At 38.4% G+C, this 18,889-nt stretch overlaps 1 protein-coding gene across 6 annotated transcripts in view; it reads left to right on the plus strand.

The window, feature by feature from the left end:
• The window catches only part of NVL (nuclear VCP like), an 87,415-nt gene extending 69,612 nt beyond the window's left edge, over positions 1-17,803 (plus strand). For 4 of the 6 annotated variants that reach the window (XM_086345181.1, XM_086345179.1, XM_086345182.1 and 1 more), the window contains 2 exons: positions 8,561-8,631; positions 17,485-17,803. In XM_086345181.1, the coding sequence (XP_086201307.1) occupies positions 8,561-8,631; positions 17,485-17,529 (116 nt within the window). In that variant the 3' untranslated portion in view covers positions 17,530-17,803. Of the gene's footprint in view, positions 1-5,512; positions 6,722-8,560; positions 8,632-17,484 lie in introns of those variants that run through there. The other 2 variants (XM_086345184.1, XM_086345180.1) reach the window with 1 other exon arrangement.
• The last annotated feature ends 1,086 nt before the right edge of the window (positions 17,804-18,889 follow it).

The raw sequence follows: 18,889 nt of genomic DNA on the forward strand, positions 1-18,889 counted from the left end.
TCCTGGAAAACCTCCTCATTCTTTTTGTTAGGGCAGTGCTGCTGCTGCTAAGTCACTTCAGTGGTGTCCGACTCTGTGTGACCCCAAAGATGGCAGCCCACCAGGCTCCGCCACCCCTGGGATTCTCCAGGCAAGAACACTGGAGTGGGTTGCCATTTCCTCCTCCAATGCATGAAAGTGAAAAGTGAAAGTGAAGTCGCTCAGTCGTGTCTGACTCTCAGCGACCCCATGGACTGCAGCCTACCAGGCTCCTCCGTCCATGGGATTTTCCAGGCAAGAGTACTGGAGTGGGGTGCCATTGCCTTCTCCGTGTTAGGGCAATACCTATGGTTAAAATGTAACCTAACCTGTAGAACTTAGAAAACACATAAGAAATGAAAATTGAAATGACTTTCCATATACCTACACTTTCTTTTGGGACATCTCAACAGCTTTACCCTGTTCTTCATATTTGACAGTGTGTTTGAGAATACCATTTGGGTGTGTAGTACTCTTGCCTGGAAAATTCCATGGACGGAGGAGCCTAGTGGGCTGCAGTCTATGGGGTCGCAAAGAGTCAGACACTACTGAAGCGACCTAGCAGCAGTGTGTAGATGAAAATGCTTTATTTGTGACCTGCAGTCTGACTGTCAAGTAGAGAAATAGCCTCTGCTTTGCTTGGTTTCTGGGAGGATTGTTTGATCGGTTGCAGTATGTGGCCGTCTTTGAACATATACATTTAGTACTGTCGAATACTTTCTTCAGAAAGACCTACCTTTTCCTCAAAACCTGTACTTTGATCTCAAGTTCAAACCTGTATTGATCTCCTTTTATTCATTAGATTTCCCAGAAGATGTTTCTTTATTTGTGTTTATTTCATTTATTCTTTTCCCTTTTTTCTTTGGCTACCAGGAATCTTGGAGCTAACTTTTGTTTACAGTTACAGCAGCATATGCTTAGCTTAGATTTATCAACACACATATCTCCTTTTTTTTTTTTAATTATTTAGGCTTTACTTTTTAAAAATTGATTTATTTTTAATTGAAGGATAATTGCTTTATAATATTGTGTTGATTTCTAGCATACATCATCATGAATCAGCCATCAGTATACATATATCCCTTCTCTCTTGAACCTTCTTCTTACCTCCTAACTCATCCCACCCCTCCAGGTTGTCACAGAGCCTTGGTTTGAGTTCCCTCAGTCATACAGCAAATTCCCACTGGCTACCTATTTTACATATGGTAGTATATATGTTTCTATGTTACTCTTTCCATTTGTCCCATCCTCTCCTTCCCCCACCCCCTTTTTTTATGTTTAACAAACATTTATAAGGGGGGAAAATGCTCCAGACTAAGAAGTGAACCACTGTTATGTATACAAACATTTATTAAGGCAAAATGTACCCTATAGGACCAGGAAAATCTAACCTGCCATAGAAATCAGACAGATGAAATACAGTATAATAGAAACAAAGATGTTATCTTTTCTATAAAACCAAGTTGAGGGATGCTGCTGCTGCTGCTGCTAAGTCGCTTCAGTCGTGTACGACTCTGCGCGACCCCATAGACAGCAGCCCACCAGGCTCCACCGTCCTTGGGATTCTCCAGGCAAGAACACTGGAGTGGGTTGCCATTTCCTTCTCCAATGCATGAAAGTGAAAAGTGAAAGTGAAGTCTCTCAGTCATGTCCGACTCTTCGTGACCCCATGGACTGCAGCATACCAGGCTCCTCTGTCCATGGAATTTTCCAGGCAAAGAGTACTGGAGTGGGTTGCCAGTAAACTTACATGCATATATAGAGGCTCCCAAACCAATCTGCTGTCTAAATGCCTTCCAAAGTACCATTTCAGAGACAAGAAGGAGGGATTTAGAGGGGACAGTCTTTGAATCACCATTTTGCCTTCAATTCTTTGCTCCACTGACATCTGAGAGTTTGGCATATTGGGGGTCTTCAAATTTAAAAGAAATGCCAAAGCTTGACTAATGCAATCTAAGAAAAATGGTATAAACTCCAAATGCCTGTGCAGTTTTCTATAATTTCCAACATTATGCCTTGAAAATTTATCAGATTTAAAACTTAAGCCACTTCCCGTAGATGGTATAATTTTAGGAAAAAGCATTATCCAAAAATTAAGGTAACACTAAAATTGTATACCCCAAATTCAAGTCTAATGCCATTTTGTTGTTCTGGGTTACTTAGTGTATAGGAGGATGTATGCAGATATTAACTTTGTTTTTGAAAAAACTTGAAAATTTTGCAGTGATTCTGTCTTACAGTTTCCTCAGTATATGTTCAGGAATCTCCCTCTTTGAGGTTGAATTCTACTGACCACCAACATGGTCCTCTTAAAAATAGGTCTCCGTCCATCATCCCCGTCCACCATGGTCTAAAACATGTTCCATCTTCCATAGTTTGGGGCCTGATACAGCCAGAGCTGAAAATAAGTATACTTCACCTTTGCTGATTTCCATATTTCAGCTTAATACAAATAGGAGTCATGGCATTGACTGACCTCTTCTCTGTACAGCACTACTTTTGCAGTTATTCTGCTGTATTACTTTTGTAGTTATTCCACTACTATTCTTTTTTCCTCAGAAATAATAAGATTTATGTGCTTAAATATCTGAATGCTATGCATAAGAGCAAGACTTTCAGTAAGAAGTATTAAGTTGGAAAAAAAAATAAACCTGAAAAACAAGATGTTATCTTGTTTTTAAAGAAAGAGGGCTGAATTCCCTGGTTTCAGAATTAAAATTTGACTCTAGTTTAAAAGGTAAAAAGAAGGACCATTGATGTACTTCTTTGTGTCAAATTTCACTTAAACTTTAAAGTATCAGTGCAGAATAGAAAGAACTGGAAAGAAAGGATAGAAACATAAGCCGCCAGTTATTATTTAAGAGTAGATATGACTTCAACCAAAATCAAAAGTATATCAGGAATTGGCCTCTTTTAGGGAGTCTTTTAAAAAAAAAAATCTGTCATTTGGTATAGCCACTGCACATCAACTTTGAGATTTCTTTAAATAAGTTAGTATTCTTGTCTAGCTATGTGAAATTTTTCAGAGTAATTTTACTAGGAGGTAATTGGATGTCATTTGGTACCTTCACATATGACACTGACATGGAATAAAAAGTTGACAGGTGGGAAAGGGGAGGAAGGAAGATCCACAAAGTATAAAGTGAATTATAATGTGTAAAAACTTTTTAAAAAGTAGGGCTGAAGAATTTGAAACCATAAGAACAAGCTATGTGTATACATACATATCTAAAAAACAGTTTTATATCTTTAAAATTAGAATGTTATTTTACTTTAAATGTACGGCATGCAAAATGCTTTGTAGGAGTAGAATGTGTACAACAATATAAAGTTAAGTTTCTAGACACTGACCTAGGTCCTTAAGCACTCACTTACCCAGCAAAGAGATTATTCACCCAGCCATCACTCTTGCTTGGACAATGCTTACTTGTACCTGGACAATTTAAAGTGTATATGAATTGTTTTCATCAGTGAAGACACAGCTGTTCAGTTCAGTTCAGTCACTCAGTCGTGTCCAACTCTTTGCGACCCCATGAATCCCAGCACGCCAGGCCTCCCTGTCCATCACCAACTCCCGGAGTTCACTCAGACTCAAACGTCCATCGAGTCAGTGATGCCATCCAGCCATCTCATCCTCTGTCGTCCCCTTCTCCTCCTGCCCCCAATCCCTCCCAGCATCAGAGTCTTCTCCAGTGAGTCAACTTTTCTCATGAGGTGGCCAAAGTATTGGAATTTCAGCTTTAGCATCGCACTTTCAATTGCTGAATTACATGTTTTTTCACTTTGATACCTTATGATCATTAGAAAGCTGCTTATATAATGTTATAATCACACAGTATGCTAACTGCCTATTTGTAACTACAAGAAACTTGTTAAAGACACACTGTTGACTATGATACTTTACAGAATCATGGCCACAAGTTTCTGCAAATGAGGTTTACTTCTCTCAAATCAAAAAATATCCCACAGTTCAGATTTTCATAAGTAGTGCTTCTTTTAAAATAAAAGCAAACATGTTGTCCTGTCTGTAAAATTATATTTCTAGTCCACTTTACAGAATATTAAAATGCTTATAAATGCATTGTATGCTGTGTGCTCAGTCACTCAGTTGTGCCAGATTCTTTGTAACCCCGTGGATCTGTCCATGGAATTTTCCAGTCAAGAATACAGGAGTGGGTTGCCATTTCCTCTTCCAAGGGCTCTTTCCAACCCAGAGATTGAACCTGCATCCCTTGCATCCCCTGCATTGGCAGGCGGATTCTTTTTATCTCCTAGTGAAAAACAAAACCAGTCATCACACTGGCCCATGGAGCCATCTAGGGCTATTTTATATTTCCTACCATTAGAAAAATTGAACTAAATAAGGAAAAAAAGCAAAGGAGAGAAAAGAAATTTTACAAAATGGCAACTAGCATGACCTAAAAAAAGAGTGTACTGAAATATCTTCCTTCAGTTCAGTAACCAGGCCCTTTCTGTAATGAACATTTATGGGTAACTAGGTTAGCAGAGTGTTCCTCTTAGTGCTCAGGACAAAAATACAAGGTATGTTGAAATAACTTCTATCTTTGTGTAAGGAAAGACAGACTTTGAAACAGAGTGACTTTTAAAAACCACAAACCTATATTTAGCCAGAATGTTCAAGATTGACAGGTTTGATGGAAGGAAATCTTCATTGGCAACAAAATTAAAAATCATAATCTTATGGATGCCAATTGTTTTTACCAATGTGAAGATTGTTTGAACTTGTAACATGTGTCTTAGAAGTAAAAAGGTTGCTTTAGTTCTGTGGACTGTTGAATTGCCCTTTAAATAAATATTGCCTCCATCTTAAAAAAAAAAAAAAGAAACAGCTTCTGAATAGCATGGACTTCTTCACTGTGGGAAAATAGCCTTGGCAAACTTGTTTCAGAGACTCCCTCCAAGGAGATTGATTCATCCATCAAGTCTATAGTTATCTTAAGATCTGCACAAGACTGATTTCATCCCATCAAGTCTATAGTATCTCCAGATCTGCACCTCAGACTTCAGAAGTCTGTCTACTTCAGCTCCTAACATTTTCTCCATGCTTAAGCATAAAAGTCTAGTTCTGTCGGAGTCTTCATGTTTTGAATTTCTCATAGCATTTATTCAAAATCTGGTTTTTCCAAATATCTTGTTAACAGCTCATCCATTGAGCTCTACTCCTTCCTTAAAGCTTACTTTCCCTAATCCCGTCCTTTACTGATGAGTTGTTCTCCAGGAGGTCAGTAAGCTGCTGCACTTGCCCTGGCTGGCTGCATTGCCCTGAGAGTGCTTCTGTGTTAGTGTAGATGAGGAATGCTGCTGCTGCTTAGTCGCTGTTGTATCCAACTCTTTGCGAGCCTGTGGACTGTAGCCCGCCAGGATCCTTTCTCCATGGGGATTCTCCAGGCAAGAATACTGGAGTGGGTTGCCTTGCCCTCCTCCAGGGGATCTTCCCAGCTCAGGTATTGAACCTAGGTCTCCCACATTTCAGGAGGATTCTTCACTGTCTGAGCCACCTGGGAAGCCCAAGGAATGCTGAGACCATGTCTGATAAGATGCCGTCACACAAGAACGTAGGTTGTCATACAGTGGATAGCCTGCTGTAGAAGTAAGGCCATACAAGTGGCTGCTCTTGTCACTCCTGACGCTGCTGCAGTATCCTCCAGTAGTTTTTGTTACATAGATTGTATACTGTCCAATATTGAGGCCTGCGCCGCTGCAGACAGCCTCAGCAAACCCAGAAAATCAACACTCGTATCTTAATCATGAAGTCCCTGAGCTTTTGGTTGTTTAATTTGAAGATTCAGTTATCTGAACTTCTTTTATGTAAGCTGTTTTAAGTTTGTTTTGAAAGTGGGTGGGATATAATTCACAAAATCAGAATGTCATGTAAAAAATCCTTATGTGGTACTATGCTGCCTGAGAGCTGATTATGATAACTATATTTGGATTTGTTTGTCACTAAAAATTAGCAGGCCTCTGTATGTGTATTGACTGCTCCTAATAACTCTAATGGGATGTCTTCTTATAAATATGTGTAACAGATTCTGACATCCCTGCTTTGCTGCAGTTTTCATTTCCAGCTGCCTGTCCTTGAGGGACTTTGCATTGATATCTTACTGAACCTGAAATCAGTAATGCCATTCAACTTCCATTTGACATGTTCAGCTACACATTGTATTTTACTTTTAGGTAAATACACTTTCTTAATTTATATATTAGTACTATTTTAAGTATGAATTGTCATCTCGTAAGTTGTCATATGATTGTAAGCGAAGCCTTTCTTAAGTAACATTTAGGTACTGGATTTCTCTTACGTGTGTTGGCATAACCTTACAAGGAATCAAAGCGCCCTTCCAGTCCAGTGTTGCCATATGACCTGTATGTATTATGTGTTATGATGTAACTCCATTCATCTCATTATGTGTATGTACCCTTAAGTAATATGGAATTCTGTTTTCCATTCTTAGTTAAATTAATTTGAATTATCTTGAAAGAGAAGAATTCTGATGCTTTGTCCTGAACATTGCCATTAAGTTAAACAATACAAAGATAACGGGGTTATCTGTTAATGAGTGATAGTTCTCTTACTACATTAAACTATGATGAGCCAGAGAGTGGGAAAAATGGGGAGGTATTGATCAGAGGGTACAAATTTCCTGCTATATGATGAATAAATTCTGAGGATCCTGTGTACTAATTATCAGTAGTGTGTTATATACAGTTAACCTGGGTTTGAACTGTGCAGTTCCACTTATACATGTGGATTTTCTTCAGTAAATATGTAGTACAGGACTACACGATCCATGCTTGGTTGAATCTACAGAAAAAGAACTACAGATTCAGAGAGTCAGCTATAAAGTTATACATAGATTTTTGACTGAGGGCCACCACTCCTAACCTTCACATTGTTCAAGGGTCAGCTGAACTTGAAAGCTGTTCAGAGGGTAGATCATAATAAGTATCACCACAAAAATAAATAAAAAGGTGATCATGAGGGGCTGGAGGTGTTAACTAACCTTACTGTGGTAACCATTTTGCAGTAGATCATCGTGTCACACTGTACTTCTTAAAGTTAACTTATATTTATTATGTACCAACAGTATCTTAGTAGAGCTGAGGGGAACACAAAGTAACAGAATATATGAACCATTTATCTTTTTTAAGGATAAGAATCTCCTTTCTAATTAAATATGGACAAAATACTTTTTAATATAATTTGTCCCATAATAAACTGTTTTGATTGCTGGGGGGAAAAAAAGACTATGCTTTTAAAATCTATGACATAACTTATGGAAAATTAAATATGGTTCAGTTCAGTTCAGTTCAGTTGCTCAGTCGTGTCTGACTCTTTGCGACCCCATGAATCGCAGCGTGCCAGGCTTCCCTGTCCATCACCAACTCCCGGAGTTCACTCAGACTCACGTCCATCGAGTCAGTGATGCCATCCAGCCATCTCATCCTCTGTCGTCCCCTTCTCCTCCTGCCCTCAATCCCTCCCAGCATAGGGAGTTTCCAATGAGTCAACTCTTCACATGAGGTGGCCAAAGTACTGGAGTTTCAGCTTTAGCATCATTCCTTCCAAAGAAATCCCAGGGCTGATCTCCTTCAGAATGGACTGGTTGGATCTCCTTGCAGTCCAAGGGACTCTCAAGAGTCTTCTCCAACACCACAGTTCAAAAGCATCAATTCTTCTTTACTCAGCCTTCTTCACAGTCCACCTCTCACATCCATACATGACCACAGGAAAAACCATAGCCTTGACTAGACAAATCTTTGTTGGCAAAGTAATGTCTCTGCTTTTGAATATGCTATCTAGGTTGGTCATAACTTTCCTTCCAAGGAGTAAGCGTCTTTTAATTTCATGGTTGCAGTCATCATCTGCAGTGATTTTGGAGCCCAAAAAATAGTCTGACACTGTTTCCACTGTTTCCCCATCTATTTCCCATGAAGTGATGGGACCAGGTGCCATGATTAGTTTTCTGAATGTTGAGCTTTAAGCCAACTTTTTCACTCTCCTCTTTCACTTTCATCAAGAGGCTTTTGAGTTCCTCTTCACTTTCTGCCATAAGGGTGGTGTCATCTGCATATCTGAGGTTATTGATATTTCTCTTGGCAATCTTGATTCCAGCTTGTGTTTCTTCCAGTCCAGCATTTCTCATGATGTACTCCACATAAAAGTTAAATAAGCAGGGTGACAATATACAGCCTTGACGTACTCCTTTTCCTATTTGGAACCAGTCTGTTGTTCCATGTCCAGTTCTAACTGTTGCTTCCTGACCTGCATACACATTTCTCAAGAGGCAGGTCAGGTGGTCTGGTATATGTAAATTAAATGAAAATGAAAAACTGTCTATAACTTTGATGAGCAGAATATATCTGGCTTGAATATTGCTCTGAAAAAGAATAGAGCCAGTGTCGTTAATTGCCTCAGTGTTTGCCTTGAATGCTTGTAAGTCTCTCAAGAAAAATTTAGTTATAAATCACAGTTAGCTTACCATACCCAAAAATTATGTATGTTCATGCATTTGCTCCACAGGTGAACTGAAGATTAGTCAGAAGCACTTTGAAGAAGCTTTCAAGAAAGTAAAATCATCTATATCAAAAGAGGTAAGCAATGCTCTTAAAGGTAGAAGAGCAATTAGAATTGAGAGTAGTAAGTATGAATTTATGAGAAAAAGCAAAATGGTTGCCTCTGAGAGAGTGTTCTTGAGAGACTGTAATTTTTAATGTTTCTGGAGACTAAACACAGAGAGAAAATGACCTCGTGTATGTTTTCATAATCTCAGAATTTTTAATCATTCAAGTGTTACTTGACCTGTATCACCCTTTACACTTACCCATAGTTTCAGGAAAGTAAAAATACCTTCACTGTAAGGTCAGAGAAGAGTTAAAAATCACTCAGACTTGTCCTTACAAAAAATGCTGAATTTTACTGTATTTCTTACTGTGTTGAGGTATTCTGTCTGTAATAAGTTAAAATGTTTGCTGTTAAGTGAAGTGAGGTTACTGTGACACAAAAGAGTTGAACCCAACCCAAAGTAATGTCTGAATTGAACACTGGATATCTTAGGGCTTCCTCATAGCTCAGTTGGTAAATCATCTACCTGCAATGCAGGAGACCCAAGTTCTATTCCTGAGTCAGAAAGATCCCCTGGAGAAGGAGATGGCAACCCATTCCAGTATTTTTGCCTGGAGAATCCCATGGACAGAGGAGCGTGGCAGGCTATAGTCCATGGGATCATAAGAGTTGGACATGACTTAGCGACTAAACCACCTATATTGGATGGATATCTTTGTTTCTGGACTTCCAGAAGTCTAATTTGCCTTAGCCAAGTGATTCTGTTTATTGACTATACTTAAAATTCCTCTAAGTCATTATCCATTTATTACCCCTGGCTCAGTATTTCTTAAGATTATTGATGGAAAACACTCAAGTCCAAGTTCAAACAGTTACATGAGATGGGTTGCTGTGTTCCAGTACCTCCAGTCCTGGTGTAAATACTCTTATTTGACCATCTTACCACTTTTAACTAAAGTAATCAGTTAAGGAGTTTGGGCTGGTGATGGTGTCTTTTAAGTATATAGTTTACTTCTTTTTCAACTAAAGTCTGGTCTGCTGAACCTGGCCTGGGTCTTTTACTATATATGGAGAAATGAAAGTCTGTTTTGACCTCCCAGGCATTTTGTACACTAGAGGAAATGTTTTTATTTCATTGTCTGTCTTTGAATGAGATAGTCTTATTAATTAAAATCAAACAGTTTTACAGTTAATCTTACTAGCACTTTTCATTCTGATCAACAGGAAAGTAGTGATATAAGTGTCCCCCCTCCCCAAAGATTTAGTCATTAAAAAACAAATCTTCCTTATGTTTATTACCTGTAATCAGAGTTCTGATTTGAGGCTTTTCAAGAATCAGGACATACTGGCATAGCTCCACATTTGTCACTCTCATCCTGTAACCTTACTTTTTTAAAATTGAAATTTTATTTACGTTTGTAGTGCACAAATACAGTTCTGTGCGTGTGCGTGTTAACTTGCTTCAGTCGTATCCGACTCTGTACAACCCCATGGACTGTAGCCCACCAGGCTCCTCTGTCCATGGGGATTCTGCAGGCAAGAATAGTGGAGTGGGTTGCCATGCCCTCCTCCAGGGAATCTTCCCGACCCAGGGATTGAACCCATGTCTCTTATGTCTCCTGCATTGGCAGATAGGTTCTTTACCACTAGCGCCGTTTGGGAAGTCCTACAGTTCTGTAAGTTTTGGCACGCTTAACTGGTACTTCAGTCAATATAGAGAACATTTTCATCACTTCAGAAAGTTCCTGTGTTCCTTTGTAGTTGTCAGTCCCTTTACAAATGCTGTACCAGGTAACCCCTAATCTGACTTCTGTCATCATGCTCTAACTTCACCTGTTTGGGAACTTTATGTAAATAGAATCATATCGATATACTCATTTGTCTGGCTTCTTTTGCTCAATGTAATGTTGCAGAGACTCATCCACATTGCTAGTTTTCACTAGTTTGATCCATTCTCTTGCTAAGTAGTTTTCCATTAAATGAATATACTGCAGTTTGTGTATCCTTTCCCCTGCTGGTGGGCACTTGGGTTTTCTCCAGTTTTTGGCTTCCTCAGATAATAGTGTGTCAGAGAGAGAGAACGAGAACATGTGTTTTTATTTCTCTTGAGTAAATAACTAGGAGAGGAATTGCTGGAACTGCGGCAAGTGTATGTTTAACTTTATAGGAAACCGCCAACCTTCTTTCCAAGTGACTGTAATACCGTTTTGCATTTTGTGAGCTTTCCAGTTGGCCCACACTCTTAACAACACTTGAGTATTTTCAGTCTTTTAATTTTAGCCGTTCTACTGGGTGTGAAATAGTATCCTGTTGTGATCTAAATTTGTTTTCCTAATGACTAAAATGTTGAGCATTTTTTCATATGCTTATTGATCATTTGGATATCTTATTTTGTATCCTCACCTTTTGCTCTTAAAACATTGAGTTGTTTTCTTATTATTAAGTTATGCAGATTCTTAGTTTATCTTGGCTTGAAGCCTTTTATGAGATACACATTTTTTTCTGAAATATCTGTAGGATTTATTTTGGAGTATAGTTAAAATGTGTTTCAAGATTTATACAACAAAGTGAATCAGTTATGTATATATATCTCCACTCTTTTTTTTTTTTAATTTTTTTTTCCTCATATAAGTCATTACAGAACACTGAGTATAGAGTTCTCTGTGCTGTGCAGTAGGTCCTTATTAGTGATCTATTTTGTATATAGTAGCATGTGTTATGTCAGTCCCAATCTCCAAATTTATCCATCCCAGCCTCTTCCCCCCCTTGGTAGCCATAAGTTTGTTTTCTATATCTGTGACTGTGTTTCTGTTTTATAAATAGAAGTTCATTCGTACCTTTTTTTTTATTTTTAGGTTCCACATATAAGCAGTATCATATTTGTCCTTCTTTTTCTAACCTACTTTACCTACTATAATAATCTCTAGGTTCATCCATGTTGCTGCAAATGATGTTATTTTGTTCTTTTTTATGGCTGAGTAATACAGATGTGTATATTGAGGATATTTTGTCCTAATTTGGTTTTTGGTTTTTGGTTTTGTTTTTTCAATTTTCTAAAGGCATCTTTTGAAGAACAGGAGTTTTTAATTTGTATGAAATCCATTTTTTTTTAAATGATTTGTGTTTTTCTGTCATAAGAAATCTTGATTATCCTAAGTTTATGAAAATTTTCTCCTTTGCTTTTCTCTAGTAGTTTTATAATTTTATGTTTTACATTTAGAACTATGATCCATTACAAACTAATTTTTTTAAATTTAAAGTTAGATAGAAAAGTCATGATTATTTTTTTCCATGCATCTGTCTAGTTACTGTGGTCTTGTTGGTTGAAAATACTTTACTTTCATTGAATTATTGTGCACTCTTTTTGAAAACCAATTGATCATATATGCATGAATTTATTTATTCACTCTTTTTTCTGTTCCACTGATCTTTATATCCATTTTGTGTCATGTATATGTTTTGCCACTCTGTTGATTGTTTTACATCAATTTTTAATTTTTATTTATTTTCTGGCCACAGAATGTGGGATCTTAGCTCCCCAACCAGGGATCAAACCTGTGCTCCCTGCAGTGGAAATTTAGGTTCTTAATCACTTTTGGGGAAGTCCCCTTGATTATTACAGATTAGATATGTTAATCTTGAAGACAGCTAGTGTAAGTCATTCAGATTTGTTCTTTTTTCCCCCAAAAATTGTTTTATCTATCTTAGTCTCTTTGCTTTCCCATATAAAATTTGCAGTCAGTGTATCAATTTCTGCAAAACAAACTTTCTGGGATTTTGAATGGATTTGCATTGAATCTGTAGATCAGTTGGGAGAGTATTAAAAATACTGAGTTTTTCAATCAGTGAACTTAGTATATCTGTTCATTAATTTAGGTCATTTTATTTCTTTTATATAAATTTATTCATTTTTTAAAAATTCACTTATTAGAGCCATTTGATCTCTCCCAGTAACGTTGTGCATTTTCAGGATGCAGATTTTTCAGGATGTACATTTTTCATCAAATTGATTAATTTATGGTTTTTTATTTTTATAATGTTTTTTAAAATATTGTTCTCTAATTGCTACTAGTATATAGAGGTTCATTTGATCTTTATATATTGACCTGGGATTGCTCCTAATATATGGAGGTTCACTTGGTCTTTGTGTATTGACCTGGGGTTGCTCCTAGTATATGGAGGTTCACTTGGTCTTTGTGTATTGACCTGGGATAGCTCTTCATTTGTCACTCTTTTACCTTCTTTACCTCTAAAAAAATTACTTCGGTTTTCTAGACTAAAAAAATGAAACCATCTTGTTTGTATTTGCCTGCTCTAATTTTGAAAAGCTTCCATGTTTAATGTTTTTACATTTAAGAGTTACATTTATATTTTGCAGTTACAATTAAGTAATTGTATTAGAGTTGGCTATAAAAATGTCATGCAGGGTTTGAAAATTGCTTGCTTGACCTATCCTTAAATTGGGCCACATTTTCATCCTTGCATTTGTGATAATTAAGGAGTAAATCTTTATTTTGTTACCTGTTCTGAAACTCTGCTGGTAGATTTGAAACCAGTGGATGTTACGTTTGGTGGGGGGCGGGCACTCAGTCTCTGCTTTCTGATTCTCATCCTTCACAGTCCACAGCTGTGCCAGAGAACATCTTCCTTCCTTAAATTGTTCTTAGTTGAAGTATAGTTGATTTACAATGTTGTGTTAGTTTCTGGTGTACAGCAAAGTTGAATCAGATATATATTTATGTATATTGTATATGTGTGTGTACATATATACTTTTCATATTTTCATTATTATTTTAAGATATTAAATATACTTACCTGTTGCTATTTAGTAGGGTCTTCTTTATCTACTTTGCTTATTTATTCTGGCCGAGCTATGACGCTTGCAGGATCTTAGTTCCCCAGCCAGGAATTGAACCCCAGGCCCCTGGCAGTGAAAGCATGGAGCCCTATCTATTGGACCTCTGTGGAATTTGCTATCTCTTTTATATATAGTAGTTTGTATCTGCTAATCATGAACTCCTAATTTGTCTCTTCCCCAGCCCCTTTCCCCTTTGGTAGCCATAAGTTTGTTTTATTTGTCTGTGAGTCTGTTTTGTAAATAAATTCGTTTGTGTCCTGTTTAGATTCTACGTATAAGTAATTTCATGTGGTATTTTTCTCTTTGTCTGACTTAATTCACTTAGTATGATAATCTCAGTCTGTGCATGTTGCTGCAAATGGACGTTATCTCATTCTTCCAGAAGGGTGCCCAGGAGTGGGATTGCTGGATCGTATGACCACTCTATTTTTGAGAAGCCTTCTTCTGATTTAGGAGAATTCAGTTGAAATTAGAGGAGTTGGATAGTCAAACAGAATCCATTTGAAAAATCAAACCAAAAGACAGGTGTGGCATTTGTTGATACAATTCTGAACGTAGGATTGAGTGGCTCATTTGTAACCCACCTCTTTCTACTTTTAATATTAGGGTTCCTTTAGTTGTAAATGACAGAAACCCAACTCTCTAAGTGGGAATAAAGAGGAATCCATTCCACATATAAGGAAGTTGAGAGTACTGCTGGCTTCAGGCATGCTGGATCCAAAAACTTCATTGCTTTGTTTCTTGGGGGAAAAGGCTGCCTGCAGGCCCAGACATACAGGCTACTTGTTTATTAACCCCCATAGCAAGAGAATTTCCTGATAGCTCCAACAGGAGAGTTTCAGGGAACCTGTGATTGGTCCAGCTCAGGTTAGAGCCCATGGCAAAACTAATCACTATGATTAGCTCAAAAGTTAGATACTCTGGCAAGGTGGAATGTAAGCGGTAGCATAGTTTTCTAAAGATCATGACTTCAGGCCCTAGGATAAAAAGCTATAGATAAGGCGAACTTACGTCTTTCACACTAAAAGAAAATCTACTAGGCTTGTTAAACACAAAAGGAACATTTAATTACATTTTACATTTTAACCTTTCAGACATACTTACAGAGATAGCAGTTGCTTTGAAGTGAGTTAACATTAAATAAATGATTGGGAGATGTCGAAAAAGGAAAAATAAAAATGAAAGAACGGTGTGCACATTCTGTGCCAAGGTCCACAGAGCTGGTCCGTATAGTTCAGAAATGTCCAGCCTGTTCTCAGGCTAGGTAAATCTGCCCTGCTAGCTGGTGCCTTCTCTTTCCTTGAGGCAGTCGGCTCCCTGGTGCCACATGGTTTTTAGTTTGAGGTTGGAAAACAACAGTGTGTGAAGTGGATTTGGTGTCCAGCAATTGGCAACATGATAGTAGGGTCTGGTTTAGAGGCCAGATGCAGAAACTTGTCATCTGACCGAATGAATCCTCATAACCAGCTGAGGGTGAGAGGGGAACACAGTTTGCAAACATTCCTTCTGAGACTCCGCCTGTATTCCTCATTCATTCCTACTTCATTGCTACCAAACTTTCAGGCTCCATCTGAAGATCCCTGCCCAGTCCTAGTTTCTCATGAGAGGCCACGTCCTATTGTGATCCTAAGAAGACTGAATAGATGGGCAATTCATTACGCCAGATACCCCAACTTAGACGATTGTACTCTTTTTGCCAGTTTCTTCTTAGTCATCTGTTACTTTCTTCCCTGAATGAAACTATTGTCCAATATGTGTCACTTCACAGACTTATAAAGCATAACTTACTTTGTTGGTTTGGTTTTTTTCAGAAATAACTGCTCACCAGAAACCTGAGCCTGGGTTAACATCAGTAAATGTTGAGACCTTGAAATTGTTTTCCCATCTATGTATTATCTCAAATGTAGGCTTTTCCCTCTGCCTACAATGACATTGTTCAACTGTCAGGAAGGAAACCTCACTCAAACATAAATTAGGTATTTTTTTCCTTCCTCCTCTATTAAAACCATACCATAGAAACCCTCCTGTTTTATTAATTCATTGGTGTAGTGTTTTTCACACCCACTGGCTGTCACACTTGATTCTCTTCTTCACACTCAGGATTATATCATTCATCCATTTGCTTGATCAAGTCTGTCACATTGAGAGAGAAAAACTTCCCAAGTAGAGTTGCTCTTGCCTCTAGCTGTGTATTGAGTTGCCTAGGAGCCCATCCTTTCATCCATCCAGAAACATACATGTATCATGTACCTGCCATACACATGCCAGGCTTTGTGCTAGACTCACAAGGTATAAAATTGCATAAGACCTGAGTTAGGAACCATTTTGAGCAATTAAAGAGTTGTAAACACTACCATAGATGTGTACATAGAATACGTATTAACCTGATCACTCAAATTCCTTCAGTGTTAGAAAATAGTTTGCAAGTAACTTTTGCTTAGAAGGTATCAGCACAGTGTGACAATGGCAATGTGACTGATTTTATTACTCACATATCTGAACCAGTGGTTCCACACACTGTATAATTTTCTTTATCCTCTGAAGAACATCCGCAGGAAGGCTAGGTGTGTGTCCCAGTGATACTACTTGATTCCAGTATATTCTCTTTAATACTTGTGATGGTCATAAACCTTAAAACTTTGAAATATTTAATTTCTGAAAACTACCCTAGTGAATCATAAGCTATCACTTCTCTTTTGGAGATAGGCATAGTATGAATTTTGAATAAATAATAAATAAATGACCAAGCTGATTATTACTTTGTGAGATCTTTTAAAAAATTAAGGCACAACAGTTAAGGTAGAGAGACAGCTTTCCTTGTTTGGCATCATAACTGGCCCTTATGAAACTAATGATGGTTGTGGGGAGAGAAACTGGGTGACTGGAGGACAGAAGTTTGAAAATGAACCTTTCATCTTATTTGAATTTTGAACCATGTAAATGTATTACCTAATTTAAAAACTTAAATACTAAAAAAATAATAATTTAAAAGACCTTGAGGACCAAAGTAGTAGTGATAGTTATTTCTGAAAATTAAGGATTACTTTTTAATTTTTTCTGCTGATCTGTACTTTCTAATATTTCTACAATGAATGTTTTATAATTTAAAACATTATTATTAAAAAGGGAATCACTTTAATCTGGCTATAAACACAGCATGCTTAAAATGTTTGTTGTTGTTGTTCAGCCCTGTTTGACTCTTTGTGACCCCATAGACTGTAGCACGCCAGGCCTCCCTGACCCTCACCACCTTCCAAAGTTTGCCCAAGTTCATGTTCATTGCATTGGTGATGCTGTCTAGCCATCTCATCCTCTGATGCCCTCTACTCCTTCTGCCCTCAATCTTACCCAACATCAGGGACTTTTCCAGCGAGTTGTTTGGAATTCCAGCATCAGTCCTTCCAGTGAATATTCAGGGTTGATCTCCCTTAAGATTGAATGTCTTTACTACACCTTTATTATTTAGCAGTGAATTGAAATACCAAGGCCCTCTTATCCTACTTCAGAGTTAATTCAGCATTTCACTAATATCTGTTTTACATTCACTGTTGACACTGTTTGAGAGCTACTTGCCAGGAGTTGGTCCAAGGGTTACAAAATGATGTTTTCACTGCCATGGGCCCAGGTTCAGTCCCCGGACAGGAAACTTAAGATCCGGCAAGTTGCATAATGCGACCAAAAAAAAAGAAGAGAGAGGTACTTGAAAAAAATCACTGAAATAAATATATAGAATTTTTAAAATTAATCTTTACGTGGTCTTCTGTGCCTTAGTCTTCACATAGTCTTCCCTCTGTGCATGTCTGTGTCTTACTCCTCCTCTTACGAGGACACCAGATCATAGTGGGTAACTAAAGCCCACCCTAATGACTTCATTTTAACTTAAATCGCTTTAAGACCCTCATTTCCAAATCCAGTCACACTCTGAGGTACTGGAGGTGAGGACTTCAACATCTGAATTTTGGGGAACACAGTTCAGCTCATTTCAGTGTCTAGCTCCATACTCTGTCCTCTCCTCTCCTCTCAGGATCGAGCAATGTACGAGGCTCTCCAGTGGTCCCTCAGCCGGTGACTTCTCCAGCAGCGAGCCTTCCGAGAGTCCAGTGTCTCGAGATGCCGGAGATGCCCACGTGCTCTGAGCTGCCCACTTTCAACCTGACACATGTGGTCTCACATAAGCGTTTTATCCTCAAATTAATGAGGCCAAGTCAAAGCTGAAGATTCTTCCCATCTGGACAACCTCATATGGAAACACCCTACCTCCTATTTAAGGGGAAAAAAAAATTAATTGTCAAAGTAAAGTAACAGATAACCTTTTTAAAATAAAAATGTTTATTTTGAAACAACCTCGACTGTACTACAGAAAAGTTGTAATTACAGTAAAAAGAACTTCCCCCCCAAAACCATCTGGGGGTGCTTCCCAACCTGATGCCTGATTACCCGTAAATACTTTATATTTCCTGCACAGCAGGATAGTCCCCTACATAACCAGCCATCCACATCAGATCAGCCATGTCAGCTGTGATACTTCCCTGCCAAATCCTCAGGCTGCATTCAGGTTTCTCCAGTTGTCCCAATAAAGTCCTTTATAACAAAGGAATCTAGTTTGGAATTAGCTGTTGCAACTCCTTGCTTTTCTTTTGGGGGCGGGGGGTGCGCTGGGTCTTCGTTGCTGCACGCAGGCTTTCTCCAGCTGTGGCAAGTAGGGGCTACTCTTCCCTGTTGTGTGGGCTTCTCGTGGCAGCCGCTTCTCTTGTTGCAGAGCACAGGCTCTAGTTGCCCTGCCGCGTGTGGGATCTTCCCCGAATCATGTGGGATCTTCCCCAAAGGGGATCAAACCTGTGTCTCCCACATTGGCAGGCAGATTCTTAACCACTGAACCACCAGAGAAATCCTGCTATTTTCCTTAAAGTCCAGAACAGCTTCTGTCTTAACTTTTGATACTTTTGAAGGTTATTAGCCAGTTACTTTGTAAAATGCCTTCAATGTGAGTTTGTCTGATATTTCCCCATAATTAAATGCAGCTTGTACATCTTTGGCAGGAATAAATATCATGAAGTGATGGTCTTCCCACTGCATCCTGTCAGGTAGGTGCAGTCTTGGTTTGTTCCATTACTAGTGATGTTCACTTTGATCACTTAAGAGGGTTCTGCCAAGCTTCTTACACTATAAAGTTACTCTCATCACACTGAGGTATTGCTATTGTTTTAGTGTGTTCTCTTTTATGTTGTTGGAATCGTCCCAGATTCAGTCAGTCGGGAGCCCCTTCACATTTGCCTCTGTGCACTCTTGGCAAGTCTCTAGCTGATAATTTCAGAAGGGTTTGTGTCCTCTTGTATCTCATTGCTGATTTACAGCGCTGCTCACAGTGTCTTCTGAGACTGTGTAGATGGCTTTGGTTACCCACTTTCTCCCCTTCCAAATTTTCTATT

The sequence above is a fragment of the Bos grunniens genome, chromosome 16, assembly GCF_055505025.1.
Source record: "Bos grunniens cultivar Pamir isolate PY7600 chromosome 16, Bosgru_T2T1.0, whole genome shotgun sequence".
In the NCBI taxonomy this organism is placed as follows: domain Eukaryota; kingdom Metazoa; phylum Chordata; class Mammalia; order Artiodactyla; family Bovidae; genus Bos; species Bos grunniens.